The sequence below is a fragment of the Acinonyx jubatus genome, chromosome B1 (assembly GCF_027475565.1).
Source record: "Acinonyx jubatus isolate Ajub_Pintada_27869175 chromosome B1, VMU_Ajub_asm_v1.0, whole genome shotgun sequence".
Lineage (NCBI taxonomy): Eukaryota > Metazoa > Chordata > Mammalia > Carnivora > Felidae > Acinonyx > Acinonyx jubatus.
Window position 1 is genome coordinate 118430668 of NC_069382.1, and position 14888 is coordinate 118445555.

Below are 14888 nucleotides of genomic sequence, written 5' to 3' on the forward strand. Positions count from 1 at the left end.
GCTTGGCAGAAGAGTGGGCTTTTCCAGAAGTTAAAAATACTTAAGGAAAGTATAAATGAAGACATAAAAGCATAAAAAAGCCTTTTGATAATGTCCGCTGGTAGGGCGCCTGGGTGGCTCAGTCGATTAAGTGTCGACTTTTGATTTGGGCTCGGGTCATGATCTCACGGGTTCGTGGGTTCGAGCCCCGCATCGGGCTCTGCAGAGAGTGCAGAGCCTGCTTGGGATTCTCTCTCTCTCTGCACCTCCCCCACTCGTGTTCTCACTCTCTTTCTCTCTCAAAATAAATAAATATTTAATAAATAATAATCATGTCCTCTGTCTATATCTTAAAGAGATAAATGCAGAAGGTTTAACTCAAGATCTAAAATATAGCTTAATATAGGAAGGAACAAAAATAAGAGAATAAACAGACTGAGTCTAATAATGGCTATTCTCTCTAATGGCAAAACAGCTTTTCTACCATTTCTCACGTTTGTCTTTTCTACCTTCTTTACCTTTGCTCCTGCTCAGTCTGTGTCTGCCCCTCTCCCTTTCTAACCCCTTTCCTATCCAGTATTCCCCAGATGTCATTGCTTTTAAGAATTGACACAAGTCACAACTAATAAATTTAACACTGTAAAAGAAAAAATTCAATGGATTAAATTTCAAGATCTAATTGGCTTTCTGAAATGATTCATGAACCAGGCAGCACCCCTCCTAGCAAGTAGAGGGGTTCTGAGGGGCTGTACAAAAAATGGAAGGTTTTTATAGGAAGGAGGGTGGGGCAAGGAGTTATTAGCAAAAGAAAAGAAAGTCTTGTTTCAGACCAGTCACTTTCCCTTCCAGGAGGGGCAGGGGATCTTATGACCATTACCTCATCGTCTTTTGGTGGAGGCAGAGGACCCAGATTACCTCACTGGTGCCCCTCAGAAAATTCCTGACTGACCAGTTAAGATTTGCACTTTTGGGGGAGGTTGAAACTTCCCTTAGGTTAGGTATTAAGCCCCAGTTTGGTGACTTGGCCTAAGCAATGCTGTTTTAGGCCTGTAGCTTGCTTTTTCACAACAGCTACCATTAGAATCGAGGGTTGCTGACTCACCATTCCATGCTGCATTCTGTCTTCCACACCATGGTGGTGGAGAGAAAATTAAGAGTTGTTACGTGTCTACCACTCTCAGTCCAGGCCCTGGACTAGGGAATTTACATATATTGCTAACTCATTTAGTCTTTATCTTAAGTTTGTGGTATAAATGCTACCGTCTGCATTTTTACAAATGAGGTAATTCAGGCTCAAAGAGGTTCAGCAATTTTCCAGAGTCTACACAAGAAATTGGAATAAAAACCCAGACCTAAGGATTCCCACTATTCCATGGAAATTTCCACCTCCTTTTCTACTCAGAGAAATGTATTCTCTAGCGCTTAAGGAATAATCATGTTCCAAGTGGGGGGAAAAAAAATTTTCAGAGAGTGCAACTTCTTCCCCAAACACAGCAGTGCATGCCGGTAAATGGATATCACAAAGCTGAAAGAATCACTACCCTTCCCAGATCGTTGCATTAAGTCTTATTTCAAGACATGTCCAGGACACTGGGTTTGATGAAACCATACAAGCGTTGCCTGACAAGGGTGCCCCCTGGAGGGCTGTGAGTGGGACTGAGATGCAGCCGGCCCCCTGCTAAAAACAAGGCATGGGCCCTTGCTTGGGCTGACCAGCCTGGGGCAGAAGGGGCTCTTCTTGTTGGGCACAAAACACAGAAGCATCACCTCATTAATGCAAACAAAACCCCAAAAGATCTAACATGAGATAGATATTTTTGAAAAAAATCTCCCCAGCCCCCTGTGCTTGCTTTCTTGTTTCCTAATATCAATGCATGCTTTACTTTCCTGCCTAGATAATAAATACCCTCAAGACAGAAACCACACCTTACACTTACCGTAGCACCTCTCCTGGTGCCTAACACAGGGATTAGGGATTGTTGCATCCAACAAATGGAACATGTCACCAGTGAATCTTTGACATTACCATTCTTAACATATATCTTCTTTAGTTCTTTTTAGCTGGAATGCTTTTTTTAATCATCCTTTCCATTAAAAAGCACAAAAATATTGTGAAGTTTTGTGGTTTTTTCGCCACCTAATATCACTGAAGACTTTAATGTATCCCAGGCAGACAGTTGACCAATAATGGGAATCTCGATAGCCAAATATTTTCTAAGTTTATTTAGAAAAATGTTTGTAATTCTTCGAGAGTTTGAATATTTGATTATATATGCCTTTAAACTTCCAGAGATTTTCTTCAAAATGAGTTCCTTCCAAGTAATAATACAAGTGTTCCTCAGTTAATGCTATTAACCTAGCAGATTGCTGCAAGGTTAATTTTGTTTTCTTCAGATTACTGTTAAAAATCAGATATCTATTTCCATGGGGGAAAACTTAAACACATAAGGGTATAAAACTTAGCATGAAGAAAATATATTAAAATGGTGCTTTCATAGGACTAGTGTGGGTTCTAACAAAAGGAAAAAATAAATTTAAAAAGTGCTGCCAAGCCATTTGTCCAAGGACAAAACATGACAGACCTAGACAAACACCCTCTGTCTTACAGTGGTACAACAAGGCAATGAACTATATATCTAAAGAAATATTTCAAGGGCACAAGAAAAAAAAAACGGCTGAAAGAGATAGGGAAGGAACATTTATTGAGTGCCACCCTACTCTGTCTTCCCTTGGCTGGGTACTTTATGGCTAAATATGTACAAACATATGTGCTATTCTTTAAAGACCCAGCAATGTCTCAGCAGTTAGGGTTTCTTTTGTTGACACACACTGATCTGGAAAGGTCGTATACTTACCTTCTCCTAAGATAGAACAAAAGTCTTTGGAGACACAGGTCAACTCGACCTAGATATGATACAGACACATTTCCCTGTGTAGGTTACCATGTAACCCATGGCTACATTTACATTCATTTACTGAGCTGACCTGGGACAGCTAGGAAGTTGTCTTTTTCTCTCCTTAGCAAATTGCTAAAATATTCTAGAACACACATACATATGCTCACAAATGCACATAAATGTGTGCACATGCACAGACTATTTTTTTTTATTTTTTTAATGTTTTGTTTATTATTATTTTTTTTATTTTTGAGAGAAAGAGACACAGAGCATGAACAGGGGAGGGGCAGAGAGGGAGGGAGACACAGAATCTGAAGCAGCTCCAGGCTCTGAACTGTCAGCACAGAGCCCAACGCAGGGCTCAAACTCACGGACCAAGAGATCATGACCTAAGCCGATGTCGGACGCTTAACTGACTAAGCCACCCAGGTGCCTCATGACTATTTTTGATTTCAGATCCCAGTTTTGCAAAGGACTGAATCCTTTTAATAATCAGCATCTCTTCAGTGGTATGCCAGATTAATGGTATTTCTTTTCTTTTTGAGCAGGGAATTCTTACAAAATCTTTAATATAGAAACTATTTGCATCTTCTCTTTATAGTAAATTATTTGAGTGACATGTACTATTTAGTATCTCTTCAAAGTGCTACCTTTATAATTGCTGAATTGTTTCTTACAGTACGTGTAGTTTAAGTTCTAGTGGGCATCCACAGTTTGTTTATATTAAAATGAGCATTGGTTTGCTGTCTCTTTATTTGAAATTTCTAAAAAGTTTATTCATTTTTATGACATTCATTTATCTCATTAAAAATTCTTGGAGACAAAGTGATTGCAAAGAGTTTTACAGGTTTAGTTTGTAATTTGCATTGCATTTTTAATAATGTTCTCATCTTTGGTTTAGAGATTTCCTTAACAGACAAAATCATCTTGATTATATATTTAATGCTTTTATTAAGTCAATATAAAGAATAAGTCTTAAGATATGGTTCTGTTGATCGTATTTAAAGTACACAGTTTAAAACCTGTGAATTCCTTAATCGTGTTTAGATTTTGAAGGATATATCAATTAATGTACTCATAAGTAAGTTGATAGCTCGGTTTCCAGAAGACTTAGTCTCTCCTACTCCCTCACTCCGTCTCTCTGTAGAGTACTCAGGCACGCGCGTGCATCCAAATACAAATGGTGCTGTATTTGAGAACATGGAGGTGTATGTTTTAAATTCTATTCTCATGTTATCTTGATGCTCCTGTTCACCTGTGTTTAAACGTAGACTTGATACTGGTTTTCTCTATGAGTGGGCATTTTTCTAGTGTTGTTATATAATGGCCTGCATTCTTTGTCCTGTTCGCACATCTCCAGTCCTTTCTGATTATGTAAAAAAGTACAGCTGCAGGTGTTTTTCTGCCACGGGGCGGGGGGGGGGGGGGGGGGGACCTGTCCTGAGAGCCAAGAGGCTTGTTTCATGAATGATGTATGTCTGATTACGCTTGATCAAATCACATAGATCGGGATGTTACAGATACATGTGCTACACTTGATGATTTCGTAACAGATGCTTCTTTCTCTTTTCTTTTTGTCTCTGGCAGCTACCCGGCTGTATGTGAATTCTTACAGCACAATAACCTGTTGTCTATACTCCGAGCCCATGAAGCCCAAGATGCAGGGTGAGCAGTTTTGTGGGTTTACGGAAACTATGTGTTGTTCCTGGGTCCCAGCTTCCTCACTTTGTTCAGGTTTGGAGGGTCCCTTTTGGTAGGCTCTCTCCCTGAAGCACTTAGATCTTAACATTGTCTTCTGATGACAGAGATAGGGCAGGATCCTGGGGAATGAGTTGTAAATGTGTTGTAAGGTCTTCTTTAAAGCGCCTCCGTTTTTAGCCCGAACAGGTAAAATTTTCAGCTGGCTTTCTTAAGCCCTTGTAAGGGTCCCTCTGATTTCCTTCCATTCCTGCTCTTCCCACGGTCCAGTCAGTGAGTAAATTACCAGCAACTTTTCAGTCTTGGTTGGCAGTGTGAATGAGAATTACACGTAAATATTTAACAGATATTGCACAGTGTAGTCTTGTTTAAAGAATATCATTCCTGACCCTTGTGAAGTTTTAAAGGACAAAAGCAGAGGCATTTAAATGAGGGAGAAAGTCCTATATTCTAACTAATAAATGTATAACATGATTTTATAATAGTGAATTTTAAAATTTAGGGTCCAGGTTTCATATAATTATTAGTATAATTGGTAGACCAATGATAAGGGCTTAGAAAAGTAAGAAACATCAGATACTCAGTTTGATAGTGCATTGAATCTGCACTCGGGAGCAAAAGGCATAATGAAAAGCATTTGATGTCCCGTACCCTTCTCAGTAGGTTCCACTGAAAGGTGTTGTTTGCCTTCAAATGCTTAAACTCATTCCTTCGTATTCTGAATTCTTTGGAAGAGAGGACCTCTTAGTATTATACTCTGTGTGCCGAAATCAGGAGTAGAGATGCCCACATCCTGAAGTAAGCCCATGTCCGATGATCCCCCATCAAGGCAGATCCCAGGCTCCTTTCAAAGTTAGCTTTTTTCAGGCAATAATCAACAGGAATGAACTGACCCAACAGCTTAGTATTGGATCCAGTACTATCATGTCATAGCTGACCTTCGACATAACCTAATGATATGCCTAACCAATGGGGTCCTCAAATAAGTTCTTTTTTTTTTTCTTTTTTTAACTTTTCAAGGCAGTGGTGTCACCATGCTCTTTTGGCTGACTATCCCAACTGAGCATTTTAGGCAGCTTTATATTAATCCCACTATAGACCAGAAATCATCTGCTTATTTGAAAATATTTTAAAATAATGCATCAGTTAAAATCAATTAGTGTATTTGTTCAGAATGGGCACTTGATTGATTTATTGGGGGTAAATTGCGATTATGTCATTTAGTTTCTTTGTTTTTATTTGTTATCAAGTAGGCCTAGCCAGTCATGATTTATAACGTCAAAGTACTAAGATTGAGGGTGTTGTTATCTTTCACATTCTGACTTTTTTTCCTCCAGCAAAGTTCAGTTGGATATGCAGAATAAATACTTCTAGAACATTTCAAAAGACTTTTAAGAAGATATTTTCTTCTAGGAAAAGTTGTATCAAAATATTTTTAAAATTATAATTTTTAAGGTGGTTATTTATCTATCTAAAGGTACTATTTGAGGCACCTTTAGAACCCAATTAGAGTAGGCATGGTTATTCTGCCATAAATAACTGGCTCAGAATACCCAAGGAGTGATAACATTTTGTTTTGCGCTTTATAAGAATTTTTCTAAACTGATATTACTAAAATCTGTTACGTAGAAGTTGTGACATGTGCTTTCACCTCAATGGAAAAGAGCCAGAATTTCCTGTAATGTTTTTGATTATTTGAGGACTAAAATCCTATTTTTGTCTAAGTAGAAGAAAAGTAACTGGATTGTTGGTTTATTTCCAAAGATCTTGCAGATGTTCTGTTTCATTACTGATTGATTAAATATTACCCTGCTGAGACAATAATCTTTGACCTGCAGATCTCAGAAGAGATTGGTAATAAAGAGAGTTCTAAAATAGAAACAACTTTCAATATGTAAAACCCATAGATTTAACCATTCTTTGAAAAGCAAATCACTTAGTCAAGACCATAACAGAATATTGCATAGGTATTGCACAGAATATTATATGGATAACTAGAATAATCAGCCTGGTTTTTAGTGGTAAAGATTTATATATTGCTCTGCTTATTTAGTCTTAGGTCAAAAATATAGGCAAACTTCTCAAAAACATGGTAGGTGCAGGATATCTTCGTGTGAAAGGTAATCTTTGTCATCTCTGTTGAACGCATGGAAATGAATTATGATTTTTCATTGAATTCCACTCTTCCCCTAAGTCCGTTAAACTCAGGAAAGGCCTACTCAGAAACTGTACATGTTTCATTGTCAACCTTGAGATGAATTAATGTCTGCGTAAAACAGACTTTAGAGAGAAAATTTTGTTTAATGTTATGTAATTGAGTTCTCTTGGAGTGATAAAACATAACTTTAGTTTTCTTTTTCTAAGGCTATAATTTGATATCATTTTTTTCATAATAGCCTTGTTTTAAATCATATTTGTTGTTTTTAGGTATCGCATGTACAGGAAAAGCCAAACGACAGGCTTCCCTTCTCTAATTACAATTTTTTCAGCACCAAATTACTTAGATGTGTACAATAACAAAGGTAAGTGGTTTTAGAGCCCTCTTGCGCTCTTACATACTATGTGCAATAATTCATAAGGTGTTTTATTTGGGTTTGGTTTTAATGAATGTTAGCCATTCTTTTTCCCCTTGCTTTTTCATTTATTGTTGGATGCAAATCTTGTGATTATCTTCAGAGTTACAGATTCAGTTGATCTGGATGTGGAGCCCAGGCAGTGTTAGTTTTTAACTATTCTCCAGGAGATTCTAATGTATAGCAGGGTCTATAGTAAACTGGTCTAGTAGATTTGGGTTTTAAAAGAAATAATTGAAAGCAATCCAAAATCATGCTTCTTAAAAAGGATGTAGATTTAAATGAGAATAGTGTGATTGTGCATGTAAGTGATCAAGAACAATAAGCGGAAGAATCTATAGTTTGAAATTCAAACTCAAATTGCATTTATTGAATACCTACCACGAGTTAGATACTGTGCTTGGCAAGTGCATATTCATTTATTTTTTAAAAAATGAATGAAACTTAAAAGTAAATATCATTAGCCCCACCCCCTTTTAATATGAAGAGTATCTGTTGCTAAATTACCTTGCCCCAGGTCACTCAATTAGGCAGTGATGAACTGGAGTCAAACCCGTATCTTCTGGTTTAGCATCCTGTACTTCCTTTGTGAAACTCCATACCTAAAAGAGGCCAGGAAACAAGAGGGTATTATTTACTGACTATAGGAAAGAGAGGAGGAGCAAGGGACACATTATCTTTTTTTATCAAGGTAATTTCTTGATTCAGAAATGACAGGAAGTGGTATAGGTGTGACAGAATGGGTGATAACATATGAAAGAGCCATTAACTATAGTTGGCATTGGTCTACATAATATTTATGCAGCATATCTGAGTGTGGCTTTCTGAGATCCTTGCCTCTCCCCACATACACACACATCTGTGCTGTCCTATAGATGGAGCACATGACTCTCCAACCCCTGCCTCCACCCTAATAGCCCAGAGAGGCATGCCTTCTGGGTGGGATGGCCACACCACAGTCTCTTACCCTGCCATTTTTAACTGTGGTGGGCCCTCCTCTGTGGCCACAGAGAGAAGTTATCAGAAGGCACGGTGAAGTTTCTGTCACAACCATGGATGGCAGGGGGCAACAGAGAGTTGCCCCCTCTTTCCTAGTTGCCTAATTTCTAGAAAAGAGGAGCTGTCCTTAGTACTCTGTGGCAAGAAGTGTACAAAGTAAAACAAAATATGCTCTTGATGTGCCAAGTGCTTATAAGCCAGTTGACAAAGTAAGACATGTGGGTGACTGAATAAAAATACAAGACATGGTGTCATTGAGTAAAACTAAGAGAGTTGAACACGAAGTATATTCGACAAGAATGATTTTCTAGAATGGTCAGAGAAGGACTTGTTTAAGGCAAAATGTGACCTGGGCATTAAAGAATGGCTCACATTTGATTGGAAAAAGGAAAAAATAATAATAAAGTCAAGACCAGTGTTTTTGAAACTTTTATTTTTAAGCAGCACTTTTTTTTTTTTTTTTTTTTTTTTTTTTTTTTTTTTTTTTTTTTTGCCAGACAAAATCTTAGTCTTAAAGTCTTCTGTATAAGATCAGTAAGAATTCATTCCCTTGGATTGGATGTGGGTTCTCATACCAGATAATTTCCCTGTGGTACCTGCAAGGAATGCAAGACCTCCATAGGTCATGTTGCATGTCCCACCATGATCCTGTTAATTCCTTCTTTTAAAAATGTTTTAATGTTTATTTATTTTTGAGACAGAGATAGAGAGCATTAACAGGGGAGGGTCAGAGAGAGGAAGACACAGAATCTGAAGCAGGCTCCAGGCTCTGAGCTGTCAGCACAGAGCCCAACGCAGGGCTCGAACTCACGGAGTGCGAGATCATGACCTGAGCCAAAGTTGGACGCACAACCAACTGAGCCACCCAGGCACCCCAATCCTATTAATTCCTAAAAGTATACACAATATGAACACTTAGGTTGTTTTTTTTTATGGCATTAAAACAATTTTTTTTTCTATTTCACCTGGTGAAAGGAGCACCCAAACAAGCAATTTTCTTGACAGAGACCAATTACTAAATAGCACAGATGATATAAGTTTTTTTTTAAGAATTGACAAAGAGTTAAAACAGTAAAAAAAAAAAAAAAAGAGGAAGAAGACTGGGATTTTGCTCCATATAAAACTGACTTAGACTTTTTCTACTCATCAAAATGTTGGGTATCAGTTTTGCTTGAGACCAATGGCAATTTCTCCCACAGGGTATACATTGCTTCTTTGTCAAGTGTTCTGATTTAACAAGTAGAACTTAATGGGGTGGCTGGATGGCTCAGTCGGTTTAGCTTCCGACTTCAGCTCAGGTCACAATCTCACCACTACTGGGTTCAAGCCCGGAGTCAGGCTCTGTGCTGACAGCTCAGAGCCTGGAGCCTGCTTCAGATTCTGAGTCTCCCTCTCTCTCTGCCGCTCCCCTGCTCACACTCTCCCTCTCTCAAAAATAAACATTAAAAAAAAAAAAAATAGACATCAGTGAGTTGCTATCTTTGAGGTTTTGTATTGCTTTCACTGTTTTCTTGTGTTTAGGGTAGATCACATTCTCTTAGGAAGGGGAGAGAAGCATTTCATTTTGGGAACCTTTTCATAAAAAATTCTTCTGAGAGAAAAAGATAAACTGATAGGAAGAAAAAAGATACATTCTTCAGTTTGAGCATAATTTCAAAAGACTTTTGTGTAAAATCTCTGAAGCACTTTAAAGCTATTATGCTAACACTCTGTACAGTATGTGGAGTAGGAGTCAGTTATTCACAGCTGAAGTAAGGATTACTGGATTTGAATAAAATAAATGGTAATGAGAATTTTATAAGGAGGTGCAAGAAAACTGGGTTGAAAGCACCTTCAAAAACATAATCAATGGACAGAGAGTGACGAATCCCTAAATTAATCATTTGATTCTTAGAAACAGATGTGGGGGGGGGGGGCTCCTGGGTGGTGAAGTGGGTTAAGCCTGACTTCAGCTCAGGTGATGATCTCGTGGTTTGTGGGTTCCAGCCCCGCGTCTGGTCCGACTCTGTGCTGACAGCTCAGAGCCTGGAGCCTGCTTCAGATTCCGTGTCTCCCTCTCTGTCTGTTCCTCCCCCGCTTGCGCTCTGTCTCTCTCTCAAAAATAAATAAAGATTAAAAAAAAAATGAAAAAAGAAAAAAGAAAAACCAGATGACCAGAAAATGTTCTGGGTTATAACCCAATAGTTACAGTATGATTTGATTTTTAAGCGCCTACAGATTAAAGGAATGTTCTTTGGCAAAATGAAGTGATGGGGAAAAGAGTTTCACTCTGCCATCTTAACACCTGTAATAGATGCACGATCAGCTTCATGTTTAAATGTCTGTTAGCTCCGATTAGAAGTTCGTACTTGCCTACAAGAAAAGCAGCTTTCCGGAAGTGATGAGGACCGTGAATGGCCCATCCATCCGTTGGGGTAACCCACACAAATTCATGCGGTTCTTATCCTTTCCGGTCTGCATAACACAGGGAACAACTCCCCTGGCCTCTCTTTCCTCACTCTGACAACTCCTGCTTACTCTTGTAACATGCCAGGGCAGAAGATGTAGATTTGAATCATAGCTCTGCTATTAAACAGCTAGCTCATTTACATTTATTGATATGCAGTGACATCTCTGCAAAACGAGAAAAAAATTTCTTTTGTGAATAATAGATGAAATTACTCTGAAACAAAATGCTGCGAGGTATTAAGATATCATCATCATTGAATATTTTATGTTGCTATCATTATGCCACCTGTCAGTGGCTTCAGGGAAACTGACAGATGATACAGTCCTCCTCAGCCTCTTACTTATAGTTTCACTTTATGGCTCGATCTACCTTAATACCCATCTCTCTGCTTCTCTTTGGGTGAACCCTTTACTTGAGCCAAATTGTTCTACTCGTTGTCCTGAACGCAGTGACTATCCCTTCCATTTGGCTGTCCCTTCCATTGCGTCTTTGCCCACATAACTTTTTTTTTTTTTTTTTCATTTAGATTACTTGTCTCCCTTTTTCTGCTCATCTAAATGGCCTAGACCCACCAGGCTGTTTCTATGCAGACTTCTTTTGGTAGTCCTTCTCTGAATGCCTGAAATAGCAATCATTTGCCCTTGTACTCATCAATTATTTTTCTTTTCTAGTTAGCTTTTCCTACAGTTAGCATTCCTATAACTTTTCAATCAGATTATAATCAGTTTGAAGCAGGGGCTTGTTGATATACATTGTAAAGCCCAGTAGCCTGTATTATGCATGGTAGGCCTTCAACACCTGTGTTGAATGATGCATTTTCTTTCTTCAATCAAATAGCAAGACAGTGCTCAAAAGTTACTCTACCAGTATTGACCCACAGAACTCCATCTCATTTTAAATTACTGTTGCAACCCGTTCTGATACCTTTTCCAAATTGGAGTGAAACATTTGCAGAGCACTTTGCACATCTGAGTTTTCTCAATCTGTAGCCCTAAGGGTAAAGCAATTTCATAATTATCCAAACACACCAAACAGAAGAAACCTGTAGAAATGACACATGCACATATCTGCTGCTGTGCTCCTCCCTCTCCTCCCCCTCCTGCTTCTAACTCCTCCTCCCCCAATTCCTTCTCCTCTTCCTCCTCCTCCTCCTCCTCCTCCTTCTTCTTCCTCTTAAAATGATATGCCACCTGGGCTCAGTTGGTTACATGTACGACTCTTGATTACGGCTCAGGTTATGATCTCACAGTTCACGAGTTTGAGCCCCATATCAGGCCCCGCATTGACTGTGTGGAGCCTGCTTGGGCTTCTCTCTCTCTTCCTTCCTGTCTGCCCTTGCCCCACTCTCATTCTCTCTCTCTCAAAATAAATAAATTAATTAAAACAAACTAAAAATAATAATATGCCACCTATAAAAATGACTTCAGTCTCACCCACTCAACAATGCAACAAATCTTTACTGAGAACTTACTGGATACCAAGCACCATGCCAGGTGCCGGGAGTATAAAATAAATAAGATGGAAATTGTCTTCACTCTAGTGGGGTTTATAATTTGGTAGTGGGATAGACATTAAATAAAGAATTCCATCAAAAATTATTCAGATATACTTGGAAAATACTCCAAAGAAAAGAATGGTATTAAGTGAAAGTGGAAATTAGTCCACGGAGACCAAATAATAATAATAAGCTTAACTGACAAAAGTGACATTTAAGCAATCTTAGTAAAATATGTCAATATCCAGAAATACAGTGGTAGATGTGAACTCTGCTTTAAACAACTCAGTTTGGCCAAAAAATATAACGAACCTCTGGAATAATGTGTTTTAAATGTTGATGTAAACAGTTAAATCCTTTATCTCTATAGTGGTACACCTATGCTTCAGAAAAATCTAAAGTAAATTACACAAAGTTGCCATATGGCGCCTGTTCTCTGTGGTCCAGATGAGTTGTCATATGGGTGCAGGAGTGGATGGGTGGATGGATATATGATTCGGATATCGAGAAATACAAATATACATTCAGGGCTATATAACTCAGTTCCAGGAAAAGCTACTCACAGTAAAATTAAGTAATCAAATAAAACTTATCAAATGAACTGTATTTTGGATTTGAGAAGAAAAGTCTAAATGGCAACCAAACTAATTTACCAATTAAGACCAAAGATTAAAAATGACCACAAGGAAAAAAATCAATTCAGTGTTAAAGTCGGTTAAGGAAGAGAGAGGTACAAAATTGGGTTTCAAGGACAAGACGAGAAGAGCATCGTTTGCTAAAATGCTAAAGGCTACCCTTTTTGACTGGGAAAAGAAATGTATTATGATGGTTTGGACTTTTAAATGAGACAAATTGATAGAATTGCTTTTAAAAAGCATTTTAGCCCCACCAAAACTTGGCAGAGTCAACATCCTCAAATATTTTCCTTCAAAATGTAGTCAGGGACTTCAGAAGGATACCATTTATAAATAAAAAGATACTTTACAGCTTGGCATACCATTGTAAAGAGAGGATTTAATTTCCAGTAAAAAAAAAAAAAAAAACAAGGTAAGAATCTTATTGGCAGTCATGATGTGGACACGCAGGAGCAAATGCAACCTCTCTGAGGCCAGCTTGTCCTAGTCCCCTGATGTCTAGCTGGAGCACGCAGTCTTCAGTGACACCATCAGCACCGTAGGCTGCCAGGCCTGAGAACCTCATTCCTGTACTGCAGCACAGTTCTGTCATGTCAGGACCTTGTTTCAGTATTCCAGAATCATGTGTGCAAACTTAGTGATAGGTGGTCCCTGCCTAAGTCAGGAGCCAAGTGCAGAATCAACTAGTTCAGATCCTTATCCTGGGTGGGAAAAGGAAATAGGGGGAGGGGGGCAGTCTCTGGAACGGAGTAGAATTCATGGCCAGATAACCCTAAGTTAGCATCTTAGCTTGTTTCTTCACAGCATGCCAAAAAGATTACTTCCCTACAAAATTGCTTACATTTTATAAGCAAGAAGCCATTTCTGTAGAGTTTGAGGCTGATCTTAACCATGGGAATAATCTTTAGCATTGACATAAACATTTTTAAAACATATTTTGGGTCTTTATAACCACAGGCATAAATATGATCACTAGCGCTTTATAAGTTAGATAAAATTAATCCAGAGATTTTGTTCAGCGGCAAGAGTTTTCCCAGCTCGTACTTTTTTCCTGCCATCATATCAATTCTAAAGATCCTCTTAATTGGTCTTGAGCAACTGTTTGCTCAGATCACTTTTTTCATATAGGAAACGTAAATGCACATTCACGGTAGCATTTTGTTATTTGATATTTCCAAAATAATTGTAGGCTACGTGTTTTTCTTGTTGTTACTAAAGGAAAACAATAAGTAAAATAACTCCTATGAAAAATAATAATTTCTCCATTTATTTGATATACATTTTTATTTTTTACCCCAATGAATATTGAATTACACACAATGGGAAGATAATTTCTTTATAGTGACCATTAAACCAAGGACAGTCTACCAAAAAATGATATGGAATCTACAAACTACAAAGGATCAAAGCAGAAAACATGAAGAAAACTCTTAGCATTAACTTTTTGTATTATCAATATGAAGTAGTAGAAAATAAATTTATGTAGACATTTAGGCTGAGGAGGACTTTTGGGTAGGAATTTTTGATTAGTTCACATCTCTCTGAGATGAATGGATAAGATTAACTGCAGAGAGGTTTTAGTGGAATATCCCTTTTCTCTGCCTTTTATATAAAGGACTCTTTAATATATGGAATTAATCTAACTATGATTATAATTTCTTATACCATTATCATTATCATTGTCACCTTGACTGCTACAACTCTGATATGTCTTCTTTAAAGTCTTAGGTTGGTAATAGTATATTTAGTAAATGTAAATATTTCCTTTCAGTTGGGCAGTTGGGATAGCATGTATACAAATGTTATTTTCTTTATTCATGCAAGTAGCAAATGATTAATGATAATAATAATAATAATAATAATAATGGAACATTTATCTTGTTCTAGAACCTGCTCTCAGTTTCCATGTGTCACTGCATGTAATCTTTCAATACTTTGTACATTACATTCTAATCTTGATTTATTGATGAAAACCTGGGGCACAGAGGGGATGCCCGCTTTCCCCATGGTTCACACAATCTTATCAGGGAATAGCACTGAGATTGAAACTCAGCTGACTGAGTTTCAGTGCTTGCAAGTTAACCTCTGTCTTCTAGGTCAGCTTTGTTATCTGAGGCATTCAGGGTGATGTTTCCACCGAATCCCTATTCAACTCATGGCTCC

At 38.0% G+C, this 14888-nt stretch overlaps 1 protein-coding gene across 5 annotated transcripts in view; it reads left to right on the forward strand.

Moving 5' to 3' along the window:
* PPP3CA (protein phosphatase 3 catalytic subunit alpha) overlaps positions 1 to 14888 on the forward strand; it is a 324510-nt gene that overhangs the window by 263957 nt on the left and 45665 nt on the right. For all 5 annotated transcript variants that reach the window (XM_053217100.1, XM_027061516.2, XM_027061522.2 and 2 more), the window contains 2 exons: positions 4464 to 4541; positions 7002 to 7096. In XM_053217100.1, coding sequence (XP_053073075.1) covers positions 4464 to 4541; positions 7002 to 7096 — 173 coding nt within the window. The remainder of the gene's footprint in view (positions 1 to 4463; positions 4542 to 7001; positions 7097 to 14888) is intronic.